The following is a 21,511-nucleotide window of genomic DNA, read 5'->3' on the forward strand; positions in this document are numbered from 1 at the left end:
TCTGGATGGATAAAAGGCTGTACATCAACATGTTGTAGTGATTTGCAAAGATCAGTAGCTCTCAAAAAGTTACAAACTCCCGACTGACAGAATTAGCACAAATCCTCCTCTTGCTTGCGCTGGTTTAAAGACAGGATCCAGCAAAGCCTTATCCATGTACGCAGTGTTAAACCTGTGACTATTCACACGCTTCAGACCATGCCTGCGGAGTCTTACTTAGCCTACATCTTAATGTGATTTCATGGAGGTTGAGTGAACTTAATGTCTGGTTTCCATCAGTCTTGTGAAGAGCGGGAGGTGTCGAACCGGGCCAGCCTCTTGGGATTTTGGGGCTGTGCTGGCCAGTTTTACAGATTGCTTTTTGCAGAGGGCATTAGCACGGAAGTAAACAGTTAACTTCTGAGATGGGTGATATTAAGGACATGTTATACAGTAAGGACATGAATTCTGGTTTTATCTACTTTTTATCATGATGTAGCTGCTTAAGGCTTTTGATAGACTGGAAATAAAATTACAGTCAGGGTCATGTAAATTAGCTCTTACAGCAAAAAAACTTGACCTTCAAAACTGAAAATCAACAGTCGCTTCAGTACCTACAGACTTTCTTACACGTATTCCATAAAATAACTTGCAGTAGGCCTTGATTCTGTCGAACACATAAGCGTATGATTTTAGTTTTAAAGAATTGCTTAAATACGATCGACCTCAAGGCAGCTTAAGCAAGAGCTTAACTTTAACCATGTGCTTAAGCCCAGTGCCGCGGCAGCTCTGCGCTGAGGTCACCCACTGCAAACCCTCACCAGGGCCTCGCTCCCCTTCCCGTGGGGGCGCAGAGAGGAGGAGCCCCGCGGCAAACAGCAGGCTTGCAGGGGGGCAAAACTCAGGAAAAGAAACAAATCTGTCTCAAAGACCCTGGAAAAACATCTCAGAAGTGACCACAGGCTTTTCTTGCCTCTGTTTCCTAGGCACGTATGAAAATTAACCATTTTTGACATGATTTTGTGGGTCACCAGTGGATGATCTAGAACATCCTTTCATAATTCAGTATTGTGTACAGTGAAATGGCTCTACATTCACCACCTCCAGACATAGAATCGTCGAACCATAGAACGGTTTGGGTTGGAAGGGACATTACAGATCATCTAGTTCCGACCCCCTGCCACGGGACATCTGTCAGCATGTGGTACCTTCCTGGGTTTGTGCACTTGCTTTTACTCTGGATGTTGATTTTATCCAGGATCGGAATATTATTTTGTTAAAAAACTGCCACTGCATTTTTATACTACCCAAACAATCTTTTTCCCAGAATATCATTAAAGTCCAAGGGGAAAAATAAATTACATTAAATAATCCTTATTTACTGCTGACTGTGGGATACATTTCCTCTGTAATGCACTAATTGGCTACATTTTGTGCTTTGCAAAACAAAATGAAACCCAAACAAAACAAAACAAAAAAAGAGAAGGGATTAAATATATATTTTTTTAGGTTAAAATATTCATAAAAACCAACGTTATCTCAGAAATATTCTGAGATACATAAAATAGAAGAAAATTAAACGAGTCTTTAGTCACAAAATGTACTACATCCCGCAATACTAGATTCAATTAATTTAATAAAATATAATATACATATAGATTCTGCACATTGTATTGCTTTTACCTAAGCAGAACATATGCTTAAGTAAGCGTGATATAGGTTAACCACTCTTTTAACCAGCTGGTTCTTTAATCTTTCTTTGGAAAATTTTTACCCAGTGCCATTTTGGAATACAGAGTTTTTTAATTTATTTTTTTTTTTCTATTACATGAAAGGAAGAAAACATTTGGCACCAACAGAAAAGTAACTCAGGGGTCCATTTCCGTTTGATCAAAGGAAAAGCTAGGAAGTGTCAACAAGTCTTTCTTTGGGGTAGGAGACGTTGACATACTGTCTGGAAGCAACGAATCCCCTATATCCATCGAATCCTTGGACTCACAAGATGGAGCACGCCGTCTCAAGCAAATGTCTCCACTGGCAGGTGAGATGCTGTGAGGTCCTCTAGGTAGTAAACTCTGTCCATCGGGTGGATCTATAGATATACACGGAGGGCTCAGTTTTTTCTTCTGCCGTGTTCCTTGCAAGCCTTCCATTTCACTTACCACCTGACTTATGAAGCCAGAAGAGCTAGATGTGGAATGGTGCTGAGGGCTATTTTCCATTGAACAAATTTCTATTGAATGTCTCCTTTGATCATCTAACCAAGAGGGCGGCTTTTTTAGAAGACCCTGGGTGTCTACACTGTGGTATTTCTTCAGGTCCTTCAATGTAACGTTGCCGGTATTGCCTACGCTCCTCTTAGGAGTGAGAGGCTGAACCTCTGAACAGGCACTCGAGGCTGTACAAGTTTCTGAAGTGAAAGGCTCCGAGGAGCTGTTTATTTCAGATACTTCTTGGTCCATTGAATCTCCAGGTGTCTCCTGACACGAGTCTGCACAAGCACAGGATGCTGGTGCCTGCTTTGAAATATTATACTGGTTGTGGGAATGCTGCTGCGTATGAACGCTTGCCCGGCTCCATGCAGCCAACTCCTGCGCTTCTGAGGGCGTCAGAGCCACTGATGACTCCTCCTTGGGCACAGCGGGGACATTTGGGTCAGAGAGTTCACTCACCTCGGTGTGGAGATTCTCCTTGCTATCCAAAGAGTCGTTCCGTATAGCCATCTGTATCGGAGCGCAAAGGGATTGGGGAGGAGGGGAGTTGCCAGATGAGAGAGACAGACCAAACAAAGGTTAGTACAAGCAAGGCACAACGTTTACAGGGCACTCAACTCTCCTGAGATACCTCAGACCGACTGACTCCTATAACTCAACCTGCTTTGTGGGTTCTAGCAACTCCCAGGCTTCGGTGATCCGTGGGTTTGTCGCTGTGTAAGTGACAGACGGATTTGACCCTTCATTCTTCATAAACGGTTGACCTTTAGCTTTCTCCTCTAAGGACGGGGGGCTGCAAAAACAGAATGCCCCCACCCAGACTTAGACATACTCTTGTTATCTGAAGGATGAGGGTCTACGGCAAAGCCCTTTGTAATTTTAGCAGCCCAAGTACGAGTGGAAGAGGGAAGATGTGCGAGTGAGCCTGTGTATTCCCTTCTCTATCCCAGGTGATGCTGAGGGCATGGACGCCCAGAGCCAGCGACGCCAGAGCAACCACGGTCTGCGCCAGCATCAGGGCAGCAGCCTGTCCCTGGCTGTGGTCCCCAGGCTGGAGCCATGACTCTGCACCATCTTACGGCAGGGGAGCTGGAAAAGCTGGACTAATAATAATAATAATCTGTAATTATTTCAAGTTATTCTGATGCTTGAGTTCAGGCTTCCCAAGGCAGATTTTTGCCTTGGCTGTCCAGAGCCATATGCAGCATCGGTGCCTGCTGGCAGAGACAACCCACGGCATGTTTTGAAGGTTCTGTCTTCTCACTGCACTGCATCCCTTGTCAAAAGGGTTTACAAATCAGCCACATTAACTGGCCCTTAAAGGCAGAGTCTCAGTTCGAGAAGACTCTTAAATGATCTTAAAGATTAAAAACTTCACAGAGAAATTTGGGGGAAATGCGTACAGCTGGTCTCAGTCCTTTAGAGAAGCGTAAGGAGATGAAATTCCTCATACTAAGGAACGCTTTTGTGACGAACCGCCACAAAATGATCTTAGAATTTATATAAAAATTGTCCCGCAAGGATCGTTTGAGCCAAATGATCTCTATTCAGGCAAAGCTCTCATCAGCTGCAGTATGCACATGTGTGCACGCAGAAACACAAGAATCTATTGCTACATCTGCACATTGGGCTCCCTTTGTCGCCTGTGAGAGTTGAGAGAATATTTAATACGGCAAACGATTTTGTCCAATTGCTGGTGAATCCTTTCTAGTTAAAATTTTACAGCATAATACTGGCAACTGACCGCAGCCAAGAGCCGAGCTAATTCTGGTCTCCTCAATGTCGATACTTCTAGTGTTTGGGAGCGAAACCATGTTCCTATCCTGAGAAGAGACACAGGCCACGAAAAAGTAGACTACAGAAGCAAAAAGTAATTATTGTCGTTACTTTTGCTTGTACACCAACCTGTGTTGCACACAACGACAGTATTGGTCACCAGCAGCTCGCTCTTTCCCTATGATACAGGCATCTTTGGCAGTTGGTAGTAGCAACTGTTTGCACAAATGTTTTACGGGTTTGTTTCAAAATAAAAGGACCCTCCGCCATCCCATTGGGGTCTACACCTGTAGTAGCCACAGCTTGGTGCGGGCTACACCTTGGGTACACAGTCCTGGAACCAGAAAATCAATATCGTTTTTAATTTCAGGTGGAATTCCCCTGGAGAAAAGCTTTTGTGCAATGCACTGCCAAGGAGCGTGTTCCTCAGCAGGGAATGTTCTCTCCGAGCATCTGATCCACGCATCTTCATCTGCAAGTGCATTGCTAATTGTCAAACTTCCCGGAGTCTATAAACTGCACGTTACTGTGGGGACTGTGTCCGCTCTCCAGCGCTCTGAAGGGAAAGGGAGGTTAAACACACAGGTTTTAATGATGGAGGAGAGTGCACGGACCAGGTATGTGGTGGACGAGATTTATCTATGCACAAATTTGGGATAGGAGGGGGGACAAGGGGGAAGGGAAAAGAAAGAAAGAAAAGAAAAAAAGAAAACAAATCAGGATTACATGCAATATATGTAACAATAAGGAAAAAAGGGTACTACAAACCAAAATGCTTTGCTAGGTTGGGCTATCGTGATGTGCTAGTAACAAATTAGTGGCGGCTATAAAAGAAGCCAAGCAGAGAGTACCTGAGCAAGCAGAAGTGCCGGGAGCGTAAAGGGAATTTTGCCTCTTTAAGGACTAAGTTTCACAGTGTCTGGCCATCTAGATTGCAATTAACAGTAAGAGCAACACTGCCCTGTTGCCAGGAACAACCTTACTGCTCCCGTGGGCCGCACTGGGAGCTGCCAGCTCCTGGGGAGCGCGCCCAAGGCAGCACCTCGCTAGTCTTCGGAGGGATCTGTCCTCCTGTGGACCACATCTGCTCACTGTCCCAAAGCTTTTTCCTTTCTACAGCGTCACTCCAAGAGCATGCTCATGTCACCGCGGGAGCAGAGAGAGGAGGGAGGGGAATAAAATAACTTAAACATACGAGAAGGTTTAGAAAAAGAAGCCTTCAAAGAGATGAACAAAATTAGGCTGAGGAAGATGGCTAACATGGTAATTTATTCTAGATAGAGCAGTTCAAAAGGATGGGTCTGTTATTCATTAGAAAGCAAGAGAGAGTGGTTATGAACTGGAATCATGACATCAATTAGTTTCCCCATTAGCAGCAACTGGGGTAACTGGCCAGCCCTGTGCAAACGAATACATGCTAGGAATTTCTTATGTCAATTTAGTATTACAGACTAATGTAATTGTTAACCTTGGTACTTCACATTCATTTTTAGAGTTTAATGAATCAACTGTCTAATTTGTCAATGTTGATTAAAAGATGAAAGAAATGGGAATATTTTCATGCAGGAAAGAAATTGCTTTCGAAAAAATAGAACTGATGTAGTTTGTGTATATAAAATCAGGCATGAAACTACTGAAGGGAGCAGTTTGGGAATCAGACATGCCTCTGGTCCTGGTCCAGCTGCATAATGAAATATGCCTAAAAATGGGAGAGTGAAGCACAAGTTTTAAGTATTTTACTAAAAAAGATAAATTCAAACTTATGCTTCCAATCAAGCAGACTGGAATCTTTGATTAGGTCTCTTAGATCTTTGGTTGAATCAGGATTTAAATCAATGCCAGGCAAAAACCAAAGATAAAACCAGTTGCAAAATAAAATGTGTTCTGTTTTCCATATACTCAAACTTTTCAAAAGCACACCGGAGAATGGAAAATTAAGATCCTTTCGATTCTCACTGTAAAACCAGTATGCTTTCCATGATGGTTTTGCATACGAGGTATCCAGCTTCCTTTAAACAGTTTTCCCCTTTCGAGAAAGCAGAGGAAGGGCAGCCGGGGATGGAGTCTGCAGTCCTGTCTCCTTTCAAGCACTGAGAAAATCACAGCAGTTAAGAATTAGTTCCTCACCCCCAACAAGCCCCTGGGGAGCACTTGGCTGCATTTATGAAGAGGACTGAAAAAAAAAATAAAAATAAAGTGCTAACAATGTGGAGAACATTTAGGCATGTTGCCAAAGGAGATGATGCTCATCACGCACATTCTTTGGAGACTCCTGGATGGCTTTCAGATCAAAATCCATCAACCTTTTTGTTATTTCTGTTGGAGAATTACAGTTCTCTGGAGGTTTTGCCGTGAATCCCTCCTTGAATTTAAAGCATGGTTAACCTGGAAACACAACAATATAAAACCTCGGCAGGTTCGTGATCGTTAAGTCTGCTTACCTGCCTGCGGAGCAGCCTTTCAGCAGAAGGAGAGTGCAGCTGCGGGGAGGCCTGGGGTTTGCTCTCCCTCACCCAACGCTCGTGAGCTCTTACGTGGTGAAAATGGTCTTTTGGGATTTGCAGGAGAGAGCTGGTGTCTGCCGGCTGCGACTGCACCGATGCCTTTGAACCTTGCGAGAGGGAGAAGAGACAGAAATGTGATGTGTCCATCTGGGCACGGTGTCCCTGTCTCTATGACCTCCCAGAGAAAACTGCTCCTTTTCACCTCGGACCAGGCATGGCAAAACCACTGAATTCAGCAACCAGCTCTCCATGACTGGGATAAAACTCCCACCTACTAATAAATTATTCCAAAATTGTCCATTATTTCATTTTTCTTGGCATTTTCCCCTGATACAACTGGGACTAGCTCCTGTTAAGAATAGAAGATTACGAACTAGGAGTTCATCTGGACCGGCAATTTCTACATCCCAACATCCCAATAACTTTGCAGGCAACCACACATCTTAGCACCGCAAGGCCCTGGCTTCGAAAGACTCTAGGAAAGGATGTCTCCATACCTGAGTGTATGCGGAGACCGACTGCTGGGATCTCAAAACCAGCATGCGCACTGGAAGTGAAGCGAAAGGGAACGGCACCTGGCAGCTTTAAGGGCGAGTTTTACAAAGCATCCCAGGAGAAGGCCATACACACTCCCCAGCCCCTCTCTGACCCTTTGTAGTTGCTGACTACTTCTTCTAAAAGGTTTGAAACTCTGCATGGTCCCCCCCCTCGTCGTCTCCCCCCCCCCCCCCCGGCTCAACATTTTTCAAAACAATTCATTTAACCTGGACCGCATCCCAGAGAATCTCATTTGTCCTGGAATCTTTCCCAGAACAACAGCCCCATTACGAAGGAGTATTCAAACAAATACCTCCTGCAAGTGCCAGCGTTTCTGACAACAAAACCCTTCTCAGCTTGAAATATTATGGCTTAGTTGTGGTGATTTATTAGAGGCGCCTGGCACCTTTTGCTATCTTCACAGCACTTTATAATATTACAAACTGTAAACAGGTAGGGGTGACTTCCCCCACCCCGAAAAGCAGTGACATTGTAGGTGGAACAGGACAGTGATGCATACGCCAAGATTTGGGCACCCTACCCACCTCCAAGCACTTTGGCCCGCTTAAGACAGTTGGAATTTCACCAGCGGGAGAAAAACACAAAAGGTTTAATTGCTTAATGTGGTTATGAATAAGACATCAGCTTTACCTTTCCAAAATACTTCTCCTGCATCTCAGTGGAACAGTTTTTTCCCTGTGGATTTACAAGGGTGCAATGGCTGTCCCTCCCCAAGCCAGGGCTCTCAGATGGGGCTGGGAACTGGGAAGTGAAATCTTGAAGAAAGAAGGGACTCAGAAATTACCCACTTTTTGGTCAAGTTGACGTAGTTTTTGTTCAAGACAGGACAAATGCATCTGGATCAAGGGTCAAAAATGAAGCACTGGAAACTCCCTCTGTAGCAAACAGGATTCTTTTGTATGGTCAGGGATTATAACTCCGAGGAATTTCTTGACTGTTACAGAGAACCATAAATTCTGGTTCCACTGAAGGTAATGGGAGTTTTGCTATTGATTTCAGTGGGATTTTACCAGGATTTTAGCTGCATCTTTTGCATTACGTGCAAACAGGTTCTTCAAAGGACAGCTCTTGACCTTGAAAACATTGTGTTATGGCAGTGATTTCTCACAACTCCAGATTCATCTACCTCCGTTGTGTCCGCTTTTTTTTTTCTGCTGTTGAACAGTCGCTATTCATCCACATTCTTATTACTATGCAAATTTCAACACATTCTTTCTGATCTGTTCAAATCTCCTACCATTCTGAACAGGGCCAAAACTATGTTCTGCTTAGAGGCTTTCAAATGACAATGCTTGTAAAAACTTCTCTGTCTTATCTGTGGCAAATGTCTAAAACGATGGCATGTACAGAAGAATTAAAGACAGCTATGTCCACTTCCCAGCAGAAGGCAGCCCCTCGCAGACAGAGCAAACGAACGCACACTGATAAGCACCAGGAGGCAGCTGCAAGTACAGGTACAGAGGTGCAGGCGGAGAGAGAGCCCTTGGCATCTGCAATACGCTGGATCTAAGAATATCTCTGAATTTAGCTCGAAGGCGTATATCCCAACCACGCGCACTGGGAAGGACAATTCTACACTCTCTCCTTTTTCCATTCATCTCACACTGAGATCTCTCTCAATTCAGCACATTTACATTCATTTTACAGGCATTTAGAGACACCGTTTTCCCTTCTTTCACAGACGTTCCCATGTAGAGCTTCCAATACCTGCTAGAATAGGTACTGCTGCACAAAAAACAGGCATGAGGAAATATTTTTCTGCTGGGATTTTTGCTGCAGGGCCATAGCTAGCTCAGGTGAGATGGATGAAGCCCAGGCTGTACGGGCTGTAACCCTTGGAGAACCAGGCAGGGGGACAATCAGCCTTCAGCCAGGCCAACTGCTTGCTGTCACATTGCCAAAACATTTGGAGGAAAGGAGTTATCTCTAAGAGCCTGGACTTTGCAAGTTGTGGAGGGTCTTTGCAAAGCCGTTCCACAGGTGTGAACACCAACAGCTCACTGGAAACCAATGGCAATTTGCTGCCTCCTACTGAATAGCTTGGAAAATCCCAGCTATTTCTATATTCATAGAATGGTTTGGGTTGGAAGAGACCTTAAAGCTCACCCAGTGCCACCCCCTGCCCTGGGCAGGGACACCTCCCACCAGCCCAGGTTGCTCCAAGCCCCATCCAACCTGGCCTTGAACCCCTCCAGGGATGGGGCAGCCACAGCTTCTCTGGGCAACCTGTAGGAAAATCCCGCTCTTGTCCCAGCTGACAGATGTGTACCTGACTGGGACTTGTGATGTGCTGGATTCCTCTCGCCCAGGGAAGCAGGGCAGGGGCTGGAGTACGGCGGCTGGAACATGTAGCTGTCATTTGGCAAGGAGTGGGTGCGCCCCACCGAAGGCTTTCTCACGCTCAGCAAGTCCTTGCTGGGAGACAGGGTCAGCGTGTCGTCTTTGGAGCGGAGATCAGCCTACGGGGAAAAAACCAGTGAGGAAGGAAGGCATGATGGTGCGGGAAGAGGAGAAGTGCCCAGAAACGCTAGCGACAGCCATTGCAATCAGTATGGCACGATGGGCATGCACATCGTCAGTATGTACAAGTTGCACGAATGGATCTACCAGGAAGCTATACCCCTCATTTTGTATTGTCAATAAATTGTCACACAGAATGAACCACAGAAACAGAGGAAGCAACACTGCAGTAATAAACCATGACTATTTCGGGGATATGCAAAGAAGGCATCATGCCTCAAGGCCAGCAAAGGTCACATGCTTTGCATAACTTTGATCCTCTGCAATAACAGTAAAGCTCTCTCTACGTGCCCTCATCAGCAAGTCAGACTTTTGCAAAGGTGAGTAGTGTCCTCTTCTAACAATAAAAGAAAAAAAAAAAAAAAAAGAAAAAAACAAATACAAAAGTAGTTTACAGAAAATATTCTCTATTCTGGCTCCCAGCACAATTTTATTGGTTTTTCTTCTCACATAATGAATAACTAAACCCATTTTATTGAAAGGGATATCTACACCTACTGCTTCAGGGTTAAAGCCGTTCTCTAATTAGAAGGGATCTGATGCAAGCGAGGGTTATCGTATATATGTTGACTGTGGAGTTTTTACAGCCAAAGAGTCTCTTGGAATGGGCAGCACCAGAGGCAATATCGAATGAGGTGCATCCAGGGCTGATCTCGCAAGAAAATATCTCCATCCCAGAAATGTTCTTGGGTGTTATTGTGTTGGACAGTATTAGCATAAATGGAAGCAAAGTCAACTTCCCTGGATATTTTTAATGAAAGAATGATTTCACCTTTAAAAGGCCTCCATTGAAAAACACAGAAAAAAGATGTGACACTGTAGTCCGATATAGTATATTGCTGATCGTTTTTGGAAAACTTTAAATCTTATTTTCTGACAAATCTTCCCTTCACTCAGTGCATTACAGCTTTCCTGAAATCAGCACTGAGATTTTTTCTTTTTCCTGATTTTATCCTTCGGTCACAAAACCAAAACTTCACTATGGCATTGCATTTGCACAAGAAACACGGTGAGATTAAAAGGAATTTACAAAAAAGGAAAAAAATGAGGAAAAACGAAGAAAAGGAAAAAAAAAAAAAGGAAGACAACTGCTGTAAATTTAATGAAGGCAACGGATCTGCACTGTCATGCAGCATTAGTTTCGGTCCTTGGGAACGTGCCGATTTGGATATAGCCTGGATACAGCCTAGATAAGAGAGAGTGCAGTCTCCTGATGTAGCTCAGGGACAGAGAGCAAAACCTGTGCTGGTAAAGCTGAGGCTTGGGTTTTGGAAACCTCCCTGTTCCTCCCTGCCTTCCCCTTCCGAGCAGTATGTTTATGCTATTTAGCTTTCATATTATTTAGCTTAAAGCAGAAAAGATGGCCCGAAACCTGAGATTTCAAAATTCAAAACCATTTGGATCCCAACAAGAGAATTTGGATTCGAGATCCCATCCAAACCCAACCTTTAATGAACCTCTAGGTTCATTGACAGGATCCAATACCACAGCGGGCTCCTTTCCACTCTCTGATCATCCCGGGGGAAATCTCGTGAGTCAACTTCATGAAAACCATTTAAAATGGCTGCAAAATGGTCTTCCGAGTCCAGCTGACAAACAGAGCAGCGGGAGCACATGACTTTTTGGTTCACTGGTAGTTTTGAAAAACATGTTGTTTTGGCTTGACTGAAAATCAAATCTGAGTTTTTCGTGAACCAAAGAAAAAAAATCCCAACCCAAATCTATTTTGAGTCAAACAAAACATTCTGAGATATTTTTCAACTAAGGCTGTGAATAAATGAAGCGTAAAAATATTGCACTTAGAAAAGATTTCAATGAAAGCTTGCAGTTTTTCAGGAGTTTGGGAAACTGTTTTGACCAAAACACTTTGTTGGTATTGACACAAATTGACAAAATGCTTTGTTCAACCTGGTTTTGCCTTCTTTTATTTTTTTGTTTTGTTTTGTTTTTTGACAAAAATTATCTCCCTTGGCTATACCGGGGAGACTTTGCTATGCTGTCAAACAGGTTTGTCTAATCTCATTCAAAACTAGCAGGGCTCCTTCCTCAGTCCAGCTCTCCAGACTCACTAATTTTGCAACAAAAAGTCTCATACAAGACGTTAAAACATAGTTTACAAAATCTTTTGCACGTGATGCCGTGAAGCATGATGGGAAATATTGTCACGGTTTAAGAGATGTTTCCCAAGTAAGTGCTAATTAGGATGAGAGTCAACTAGGATGGCAGAAAATTTATCAACAACACAAACATCCAAAGGCAGGTACATGAACAACGACAAAGAAAAAAAGAATGATCCAAAAATGTTGGAAAAGGAGTTATGTCTGTTGTACAGCAGAAAAAAAGCACTTGACCGCTACACAGCTAAAAATGTCTAATGTTTCAAAGAGGAGATGGTTAAGGCAGGGTTCAAAATACTGGTTATTTCATTCAAAAAGAGTCAAATAGACACAAAATAGTCCAAACTTTTTTTTTTTTTCCCCTCCAGCGGGATGACTGCTAGTAAGAATGCACAAAACAAGCAGCATCTCGGAGAGATCCCCATCTGATATTTGTAAAACAAACAGTCTGGCACCAATCATGCAAAAAGCCTTGTGGTGCCTGTGTTCATAAAGACAAAAATCCGTTCCACACCAAAGGGCTGTAGATGACCCCTCAGCAGAGGACATGAGTCATGAGCTCATGGGTGTCTCTTCCACGCAGCATCACTGATTTATTTCAGATGGGGAGGAAATTTCAACCTTCACGCTTTCCAAAGCATTATTTTTTTTTTTTTACTATTTATTTTACTTGTAGAAAATACGTTGTTTTTACATAAGAAAAAAATAGAAATAAATACTCGTTCCTCGCAAGGAGCCAAGTTTGTGGCCAAGAGCGATAACAGCCCAGGACCTAATGGCATTAAGGACAACGTCCTGTTCAGGGGAAAGCTCGGTGCTATTTGGAAATGGGCTTGAACTGCAAATGCCATTAGGCAGGTGTCGAGAGGTGGAAGCAGTATTTCGAACCCTGTAAACATCAGACTATACAGCGACCAGTGTATGTACATTGCTTTCCAGAGCATTAAGTAAGTGTGTGTTAATATCATCAGGAAAAGAGTCATCCGTCAGAGCTAAGGACCAGGACTTTTCAGAGAGAATATCTGACGTCAGAGACAGAGCCTCCATCTCAGCTAGAGGGATCTAAAGGGAGAGATGATTAAGCATAAGAAACCAGGACACAAATCTTTTGGAAAAGAAAAAAAAATAAAAATAAAAAAAGTATCATAATCTAAATACTTCTAGACACTAAAGCAATATCCCTGCAGTGGGAGAAGCTACATCATGCACATTTTTACCGGGGCCAGAACGTTACAGAAATGAAATATAACAAAGAAATGAAAAAAAAGAGCGGGACATTCATACTTAAATTCTTACCGGTGAGCTGGGAGGGAATTTAAACACATACGCTAATGCTAGCATTGTATTTTGTTGTTCTCCTGTCTAGACGAAGAAGCAAAAGTATCATTACTTTCGTACTAAAGATATTTATCCTCTGGGCTCTGATCAAATACAAGAGGCTTCAAGATCTTCCAAGACCTCTGACGTTGTTCCTACCCAATACCCCCGCTGTTTCCTTGGCCTCAGCTAAGCTGGTGGACTCCGCAAAGACTCCCCAACACCAACATCATTTTGCAGGTGGGGTATGGAGCGTGCCTGTCCCTGCACTCCGGGGAGGGGACGGGGACATCCCCCTCCCAAGAAGCAGGTGGGACAATAATTAACTTCCTAATGGCTAAAAAGGGACAGGTCAAAACTTAAGGCTTGATTTCGGTCAGCAAATGCCTTCCTGTTGCCTTTGGTGAGTTTTGGCCTGCTAAAGAGCCTCCAGTGCCTGGGCAAGCACCAATAACTGTCCTGCTAAAAGAACTGCCTGTGTCTTCCAGCCCCCAAATGCCACCCCAGCCCTGGCCCCAACGGCCTCCTCCGGCTCCCAGCAAACCCCAGCCGGGAATAGGTGCTGCACCGACGTTGTGCCGATGCGTCTTGCACGAACACATCCCCGCTGAAGGCATTCAAGGAATTGATAAAAATCTTTAGTAAAATATTGATGAAGCTCTCTCCCTAGACACAGAGCTCTTTTTATAAGACACATGAAGTGTCACTTCAGGTTTTGGATGGAACGGGGAAAAAGGGGACTGCAGCATCTCCCCCAGAGCAGCATCCCAGAGATGTGGTGGAGTCTCCTTCTCTGGAGACATTCAAAACCCACCTGGACGCGTTCCTGTCCAACCTGCTCTGGGTGACCCTGCTTTGGCTTGGATGATCTCTGAAGGTCCCTTCCAACCCTGACCATTCTGTGATTCTGTGATCCCTGATGCCAGGCACCGCACGGAGGGATGCTTCCCTGAAGTGCAGGCTCAGCCCTCCCCAGATCCCCGCCTCAGGTACGTGTCTGATGCTGGTGGCCACAGTGGTGGGAGAGTGGCACTGGGGACAGCTTTTCACCAGGTAACCTACAGACCCGGCTTACGTTTGCAGGAGCCTCCTGGTCTGGGCAAATCCCAGGTGCTTCCTTTTTGTTTCTCACTGTGTATTTTTTTTTCCTACCCTCTCTGCTTGAAAAGTCTTTCAACAGCAATATCTCTTCCAAGAAAAACCACAGAGGCCCAGATCTGTTGCACTTAGGTTGTCAGAGGGCTGGATTTTCTCACTCTTAGAAATGGCTTCAGTGGGGTGACATAAACCCCAGTGATGAGTGAACCTTGAGAGGCTCCAAACTTCAGCTGAGACAAAGAGGGTCGGGCTCCTCTCATCTAACCTTGGGTTTGATATCTCCTCTGCCACAGTCATCCGCTGGCAACGGATGAGAGAGACGCTTTGGAGGAGCTCTTGATCTCACACGAGGCTCCCCCAAAAAGCATCGCTGCAAGGGCTGCCAACACAAGGACGGTGATCCCTAACGGGGCCAGATCAAACCCACCGACCGGAGCCCAAGCACACGGGGAAAGGCTGGGCTAGAGCGTGGTGGACACCAGCAGCTCCTGCCCGACGGAGCTGCTCCGCTGGGAGCTGCTATTAATCAGGTTGCTTTCAGCAAGTCCCAGCACTGCTCTAAATTCCTGCCTTGCCTGGGAACATGACGAATGGTGTGAACAGAAAAGCCAAAACGTAAACAAAACATCACCCCCTCTTCAGCCTCCCCTCGCCCAAAATTGAGTTTGAAGCCGTCAAAACATTTTGTTGGAAACATTCAATTGATTTATACGGGTTTTAATTACAGGGGGGAAAAAAATAAAACAGCTTAAATTTTAAAAGAAAAACCCATTGCAAACCGGAACGCTATATTTTTTCATTACAAAAATGTCAAAACAAAACCTTTTTTTTTTTTTTTTTTTTTTTTCTTTTTCGCTGCAGCAGCACTTTCCGGTGAAAAATGTGGTGACACAAAAATTTCCAACCGGCTCTCGCTGAGTTTCATAGTGACCCCTCTGCCTTCCCCGCCAAAGCTACCGCCTCTATTCCTCCGGCAGTTCTTAGCGGCAACCACTTCCCAAAGCTTAATAGACCTCAATCTGGAAAGCGCTACGCAGCAATCAGAGGGAGACATGTTATCCCGCTATATAAAGATCTGCCGTAGGATTTCATTTTACCTAAGCTTGTTCCTTTCCTCTAATGAACCACCGAGTTGGATAATTTAGCGTGTCACTGAGCTCATAAATAAGCACACTCATTTAACAAGAAAACTTCTACTATTTTTAGCCGGAAAAGAAAAAAAAATAAAAATCAAGAACTATGGAATTTGCACAATTCCAAGGGAAAAAATAGGTATGCTTGAATTATTATTACGGTCACTGCTGTGATTTAGAGAAAATACCTGCTCTAAAGAATAACACGCTTGAGAAAGTGGGTATTTTATTCCAAGAAGTAAATGAACTAATTTTAAACAAGTATTACAGCCCTTGTTCGAGAAAGCGCTGGAGCACAGGATTACTTAAGTACATCATTAAGGGCTGCCTCGCCTCTAAATCCAGTTTAGATCAGAGATGAGGATCTAGTTTACAGTGACCCACTTGCGAGAAGCCTCTTTAGGAAAATCATTCGAAACTGGATTTTCATGCAGCGTAAGTAGGCACAAAATACAGAGACCATCTGAGGATCCCCACCAGCTCGGGCTCCGCTCTGGGAAAACCTCGCCCCCTACTCCAGGCTCTGCAGCCGTGTCCTGACATTGCTACAGAGCCCTGGTTAGGAGCCAGAAGCCACATCCAAGACCCCCGCTGCAGGATGGAGACGGGGTTTTGTACATTTTCCCCCGCAACACTCGTGAACAGTAAATCCCAATGAAAAACTTCCTACTGTGTTGAAGAGGGAAACTCAGAGCCTGGGCTTTTCCTCTCGCATTGATATACAACATCATAAACCAAGATATTATCTCATCTCCCACAGAAAAAGCCAACATGACTTATGCTTCAAAATCCCTGTGACTACATCGCATAAAGAACTTTAACTCTCTATGAAAGGTCTCAGTCAAATCGAGTTTGGATGGAGACTTTGCAGGAAATTAGGAATATTAACCTGGTTCTCAGAGTTGTAATATTCGGGAGCTGGGAGGGCATAATGATGGCACACAGAGCCTGACAGGTTGTCCATCAGCTTCAGCTCTCCTTCCAGAGATTCCTGGATCAGCAGTGATATGGTATCAAACAAGTGCCTTTCCTAGGAGGGGTGGTGTATAGCATGCAGAAAGATAGAGCGAGCCAAAAAGAGAGAGGGGAAAAAAAAAGCAAGGGACAGAGACAGAGAGAAAAAAAGGACAGTGTATAAAACCCAACGAACAAAAGGGGAAAAAACAGAATAGAGGGGAGAGGTGGGGGGGGAGACGGAAATATTCAGGGAGAAAAGCAGTAACAGAAACAACGGGACAGGAGAGGCGAGGCAGGAGAGGAGAGAGAACAGTGCAGTAATATCACGGTGAGCAGTGACAGCGTTCTCACACATTACTAGAGACGGGGCCGACGCCGGCTGCCCCCGCACCGTGGTGCTCCCGCTCAGCGCCCTCCTCGGGGACAACTCTCCCTCTCAGCAGACACGGCCGGTTACTCCCGGGATCTGAGCCGTATCACGGAGCCGGAATAGCAGCATCTTGATACTTGGTGCTGTGCATTCCTACAGGACACTGCTGCTGTAAGGTTTCTATACCCACTGTCCGCATTTCTCAGCAAGAACACCTAATATTTGACACCTAAATCCATATCCAGGGGGTCACATAAATTCAAATAACCTGACTTGAAGAGAAGCTGAGCATCCTGTTCACGAAAGCTGGAGATGCCCAGGATGGACACGCGTCAGGTCACTAATTCATGTGCCAGACATGGGTTGAGGTGCCTCAGTTGTCCTGGCCAAGTTCAAACCAGCTGGCCACAGCCCAGCTGCCGGCAGGTTATACGGAGCAGGGTCTGGCTTTTGCAGGCAGCACGGGAGCCATTTAAGGGTTGGGAATGCCTACTACATACAATGAAATGAGGACCGCCATTACAGTCAAACAGCACACGGTGCAAAAATCCTGGGGGACAGGCAAGCAAAAGAGCATGCTGACCACATGTCCTTGCAGGGTCGCGTCCTGGGAATTGTATTCCTCTGCTGTCGTGCCAAAGCATCAGATTTTTCCTGAAGATTTTGGCTGGGAGAGTAAATAGCCGGAATAAAATCTCCCGGAGGTTTTTGAGGCTTCTGTTTGAGTGAAAGAGCAAGAAAAAACACTCAGGAGATTATGAGGAGAATAAGCCCTTTGCAAAGCCACCTCCAGAGAGGGCAGGTTTAAGAGACTGAAGGGCCGAGGGCATCCTTCCCTCTGATTTGTCTTGCAATTTCCCTTTTTGCCAGTGTGAGGACTGATGCAGGACAACATCAGCTGAGGACAGTTTGCCAGTACTCTGCTCAACATGTGCAACAACAGTTGGGACATGTTGTTTCTTCCTAGAGGACGTAATGAGTCTGGATTTCCCCATATTGCCCTGAACTCCTTCTTCCTGTGCCAAAGAGCAGCTTTGGACTCCGTCTCAGACATCAGTGACTCCTAATGGCACCAGAAATTTCCAGTAGCTTAAGAACAGAAACAAAGCTTAAGTAAGGGATTTACTCTTTTTCACCCTTGGACTAAAGATCATAAATGAGTTTTTCATGCATTAGAATACTCATTAGTCCGCCCCAGGCAGAAGCCAAGATATGCTGTTGTGAAATCATGATGTAATAAAAACTAATGAGGTCTGTGTAGAGTTTAACCCAATTTGCAATCAGCTAAGACCAAAAAAAAGGCTGGACCGTTTTTCTTGTATAATTCCAGTTCAGTTCCTTCCCAAAGGACCTGTCTGGGTCTTGACCTCACCTCTCTCATTCCTCAAACTGAGTCTTCATCCAGAAACTGTGCTTTAGAGAGACTTGTTGCGGCTCGTAGCAGCTACCACATTGCAGCCCTGCTCCGGCACCGCTCCTGCTGGTGGGAGTTCTGCCACCAGCGCTGGTGAGCTGGGGTTTGAGTCCCCTCTGCATTATTCTTCTGTTAAAATAATCTTTTCTTACAAGCTTGCTTGTGGGGATGGATTTTAAATTGAAGTTACATAAATCAAATTTAATACTTAAGCAAAGATTAACCAAGTTTTATTCCTCTTATGTTGCGGTTCACGGGCTGCATTAGAAAAGCAAACACATTATGCTCATGATTTTGCTATCACAAAGGACCTAGCCCAAACTCTGGATTAGAGCAAATTTGAAGCTAGCTCTGAACTGGGCGGCTTGGGCACATCTCCAGAACAAACTGCAAAGCTCTCTACCTCTGAACAGATGCGTCAAGGTGGTCTGGAGACCTGCCTTGGGTCTCTTCCCTGGAGCATCGGCTCCCACACCACGCGACAATCAGTCAGCAGACAGCGAGGAATACAAGCCCTGGGCGTAGGGTACACCCACTCCTTCATTACCGACTCGTGCATGTCTCCCCCTAGCAAATATGCAGGTCAAGCCCTCTTCACCCTCCAACCGAGATTCTCACCATAGGGTAAACTAATGAGAGCTGAGAGTCCACCTTGATTTGCATGGGGTTGGTACATCCTCGGGGGCTCTCGGGTCTCTCTCCGCTGGCGCTGCCCGGCCACGCAAAGATGTCCGAGGGGCTGTGTTGGCCGGGGGTGATTGTCTTCATTTCCATTTCCAGTTCTGCTTCAAGCTCTGCCTCCTCTTTAGCCTCCTTGTTGCTCTCCTCCAAGTGCTTCATGAGCACGGCGATCACCACGTTCACCAGGACAAACTGGGCCGTCAGCACGAAGGAGACGAAGTAGATGGGTGAAATGACGGTGTTGTAACAGGTGGACTCCTGGTCACAGTCTCGCAGCGTGTCCTGGAAACAGGGGGGGAAATGATGAATGATGGAGGAATGTGAAAAGGTTCCAGCATGGACCTCGGTTTGCCAGCTGGCTGTGATGGGTTCCCCCTTCATGCATAAAACTGAGAAGACTGGGCAAATTTCATGTCTAGAATGGCAAAATACTTTCCAGTAGACCTTACATTTCTAGGTTAGTCACCACAAGCAAGCTCAGAGGAAATTGTCCTTGGGGTGTGTGACAACAGACATTAACACCCTGCTGCTCCTAAGGGAAAGGCTGTTTCACCGGGTTAGAGACCAAATGCACAAGAGCGTGGCAGACAGATCCAGGGCAAAGCAGGGTGCAGCTACAACCCATCAGCTACCCCACAGCCGCTGGGCCTGCAGACAGGCTTTCCTCAAGTTCACACCCTGTCGTTAAGAGTTTGGCCACCTTACGCTCACCACGGGCTACAAATGGACAGAGAAGTGATTTCTTCAGCCTAGCTAGCACCCTGTGTATTCATAGGCCAGATCTCTTCACAATAGCATGCCTCTATGGCAGTCCCCTAAGAGACATTCTCTTTCAGAAACCTGGGTTTTCCCAGAAAAAAACCCCAACCAACAACAAAGTAATACCGACGACAACAGTAACAGTAACTGGAGACGTAAGGAAAAAATAATACCAATGCACGTCACTGAGCTGAACTTGTGCTACTCGATGAGTCCTTTTATTTTTTCCCCTTTTTTTTAAGTTGCTGTCTCAGGGGAAAAAAGGGAATATATGGAGTATGCCCAGAGCCTGCAACCCCAGGCACCGCATTGCTGGGAGAAGGGAACAGAAATGTCAGAGACTTTGCCCAGCACATGAATGAAGAAGCCAGCTCACTGCAGGACCCGAGTGTCCCGGCTGAGCATCACGACCAGTCTGGAGCAGAGTGGACAGCTTCTAATTAAGCAATTATAGGTAGGGTTTTTTTTTTTCCCATGGGTCTCTTACCTTCATTATCCCGTTCCAGTTGTCTCCCGTGGATACTCGGAAGAGAGTGAGAAAGGCCATCCCAAAGTTTCTGAAGGTGGCGTGCCGTCCCAGCCCCTCGCAGGGGTGCGTGTCGTCACACTCTGCAGGACCAAGCACGGCCGTGAGACCCCCGCTCGCACACCGACCCCCCCTCGCACACCGCTCCCACCCCTTCCACCGGCACGGGAAGACTCACCGAGGTCTCCAAACAGCTCCACTCCAAGAGCTGCAAATATGAAAAACAACAACATGAAGAGAAGACCCAGATTCCCCACCTGGAAAGAGAAAAAGAAATGGGGGGAAAAAAAACACAAAAAAAGAACATTCATTGATTTTTTTGTTCCAGACCTGTTTCTTGCTGTATTCTTTAATCCAAAACTTAAATTGCTTCAGGGGAAAAATGACCTCAATGTGAGGACTGTATCTCAGACTGTGCTTCGGAAGGGAAATGTGATTCTCTAATGACAGTAAAGATAAAATGATTAGCATTCCTCTGCAATAGGAAATTAGCTCTGGGCCAGAGGAGATCTGGTTTGATATGGCAGTGGGTTACCTGCGGCAGCGCTTGCATCACGGTGTCCAACAGGGCTCTCATCCCTACAGCCATCTTCAGCAACTTCAACACTGCGGAAAACACGTTCGTAATATGGTAACGGCAGCATTAGCACGGAGGCACAAACTCAGTCCCTCTCCCAGGAGCCACAGATTATAGGAAGAGAAATGTGAAATCGTGTCAAGTGTTCTCCATTAGCCTCTATATTCTCTGGCCTTTTTGCATCGCTCCTGGTTGCTTGGATACTGTTAAAATCCCACGAATAGCAGCATCACCTATCCTGAGACTCGGAGAACGCGTCATCCTTCTGCCTGGCTTTTCCTTTCCCCACTGTGTTGGACCCATCTCCTTCTTCCTCTGGTTATCGTGAGCCGATACTTTCCCAGCCCTGGGGCTACTTTCCCACTTCCATGGGCTACCCACTTTCACACATGATTCACTGAGGAGCTGATTTACACATCTCTTCCAGAAGGTTGCATTTCCAATTGGAAACCGCATGTATTTTTAATTCTGAAAGAGATGCAATGCACAGGAAAAATGCTTTTTCCCCCCACCCTTGAGACACAGCAGCATTTCAGTTCTCCTCCAGTTCCTTCTTTGCTTAGGTGAGCACTGCAATCACAGCAATTATGCCTCAGAGCACCACGTTGCCCTTCAGGAGGACCTGGGAGTACATTTTACGTCTTCATCGTTTGGCCCTGAGACCTCCCTGTTCTGAAAAATCGGGCCCTATAGAAGCTGGCTTCCCAACCCGGGTATGTGTCGTTACGCGTCTGAAGGGACAGATGGATGCCGAGTGACGAGGCACACTTTGTCACCAAGTGGTGAGATGCAAAGTCCCACGGGAAATTAAATTTATTAGATGCTTGTCTTTTAAAGCCAAGGTACTCCAGCTCACGTTCTCTAATCCCCGTTAGAGATGACTTTGACTTGACTGGCATATTTTTTCCAGGTACGTCTCTGGGAGTTACAGCCACAACTATTTCTCCTTTATTTCTAAGCTCTCGGCCTTCGTCCTCTTAAGACAGAAACACATGGTCAGTTGGCTCAGCTT

General features: G+C 45.4%; 1 protein-coding gene across 22 annotated transcripts in view; it reads right to left on the minus strand.

The window, feature by feature from the left end:
• Positions 1 to 511: 511 nt before the first annotated feature.
• The window catches only part of CACNA1G (calcium voltage-gated channel subunit alpha1 G), a 152,015-nt gene continuing 131,015 nt past the window's right edge, over positions 512 to 21,511 (minus strand). For 14 of the 22 annotated variants that reach the window (XM_063352496.1, XM_063352513.1, XM_063352508.1 and 11 more), the window contains 9 exons: positions 20,458 to 20,528; positions 20,101 to 20,179; positions 19,884 to 20,005; positions 18,575 to 18,919; positions 16,105 to 16,245; positions 12,595 to 12,729; positions 9,300 to 9,489; positions 6,410 to 6,579; positions 512 to 2,702 (listed from right to left, as the gene is read on the minus strand). In XM_063352496.1, the coding sequence (XP_063208566.1) occupies positions 1,848 to 2,702; positions 6,410 to 6,579; positions 9,300 to 9,489; positions 12,595 to 12,729; positions 16,105 to 16,245; positions 18,575 to 18,919; positions 19,884 to 20,005; positions 20,101 to 20,179; positions 20,458 to 20,528 (2,108 nt within the window). In that variant the 3' untranslated portion in view covers positions 512 to 1,847. The other 8 variants (XM_063352516.1, XM_063352515.1, XM_063352512.1 and 5 more) reach the window with 7 other exon arrangements.

Source organism: Chroicocephalus ridibundus, chromosome 14 (assembly GCF_963924245.1).
Source record: "Chroicocephalus ridibundus chromosome 14, bChrRid1.1, whole genome shotgun sequence".
NCBI classification, from domain to species: domain Eukaryota; kingdom Metazoa; phylum Chordata; class Aves; order Charadriiformes; family Laridae; genus Chroicocephalus; species Chroicocephalus ridibundus.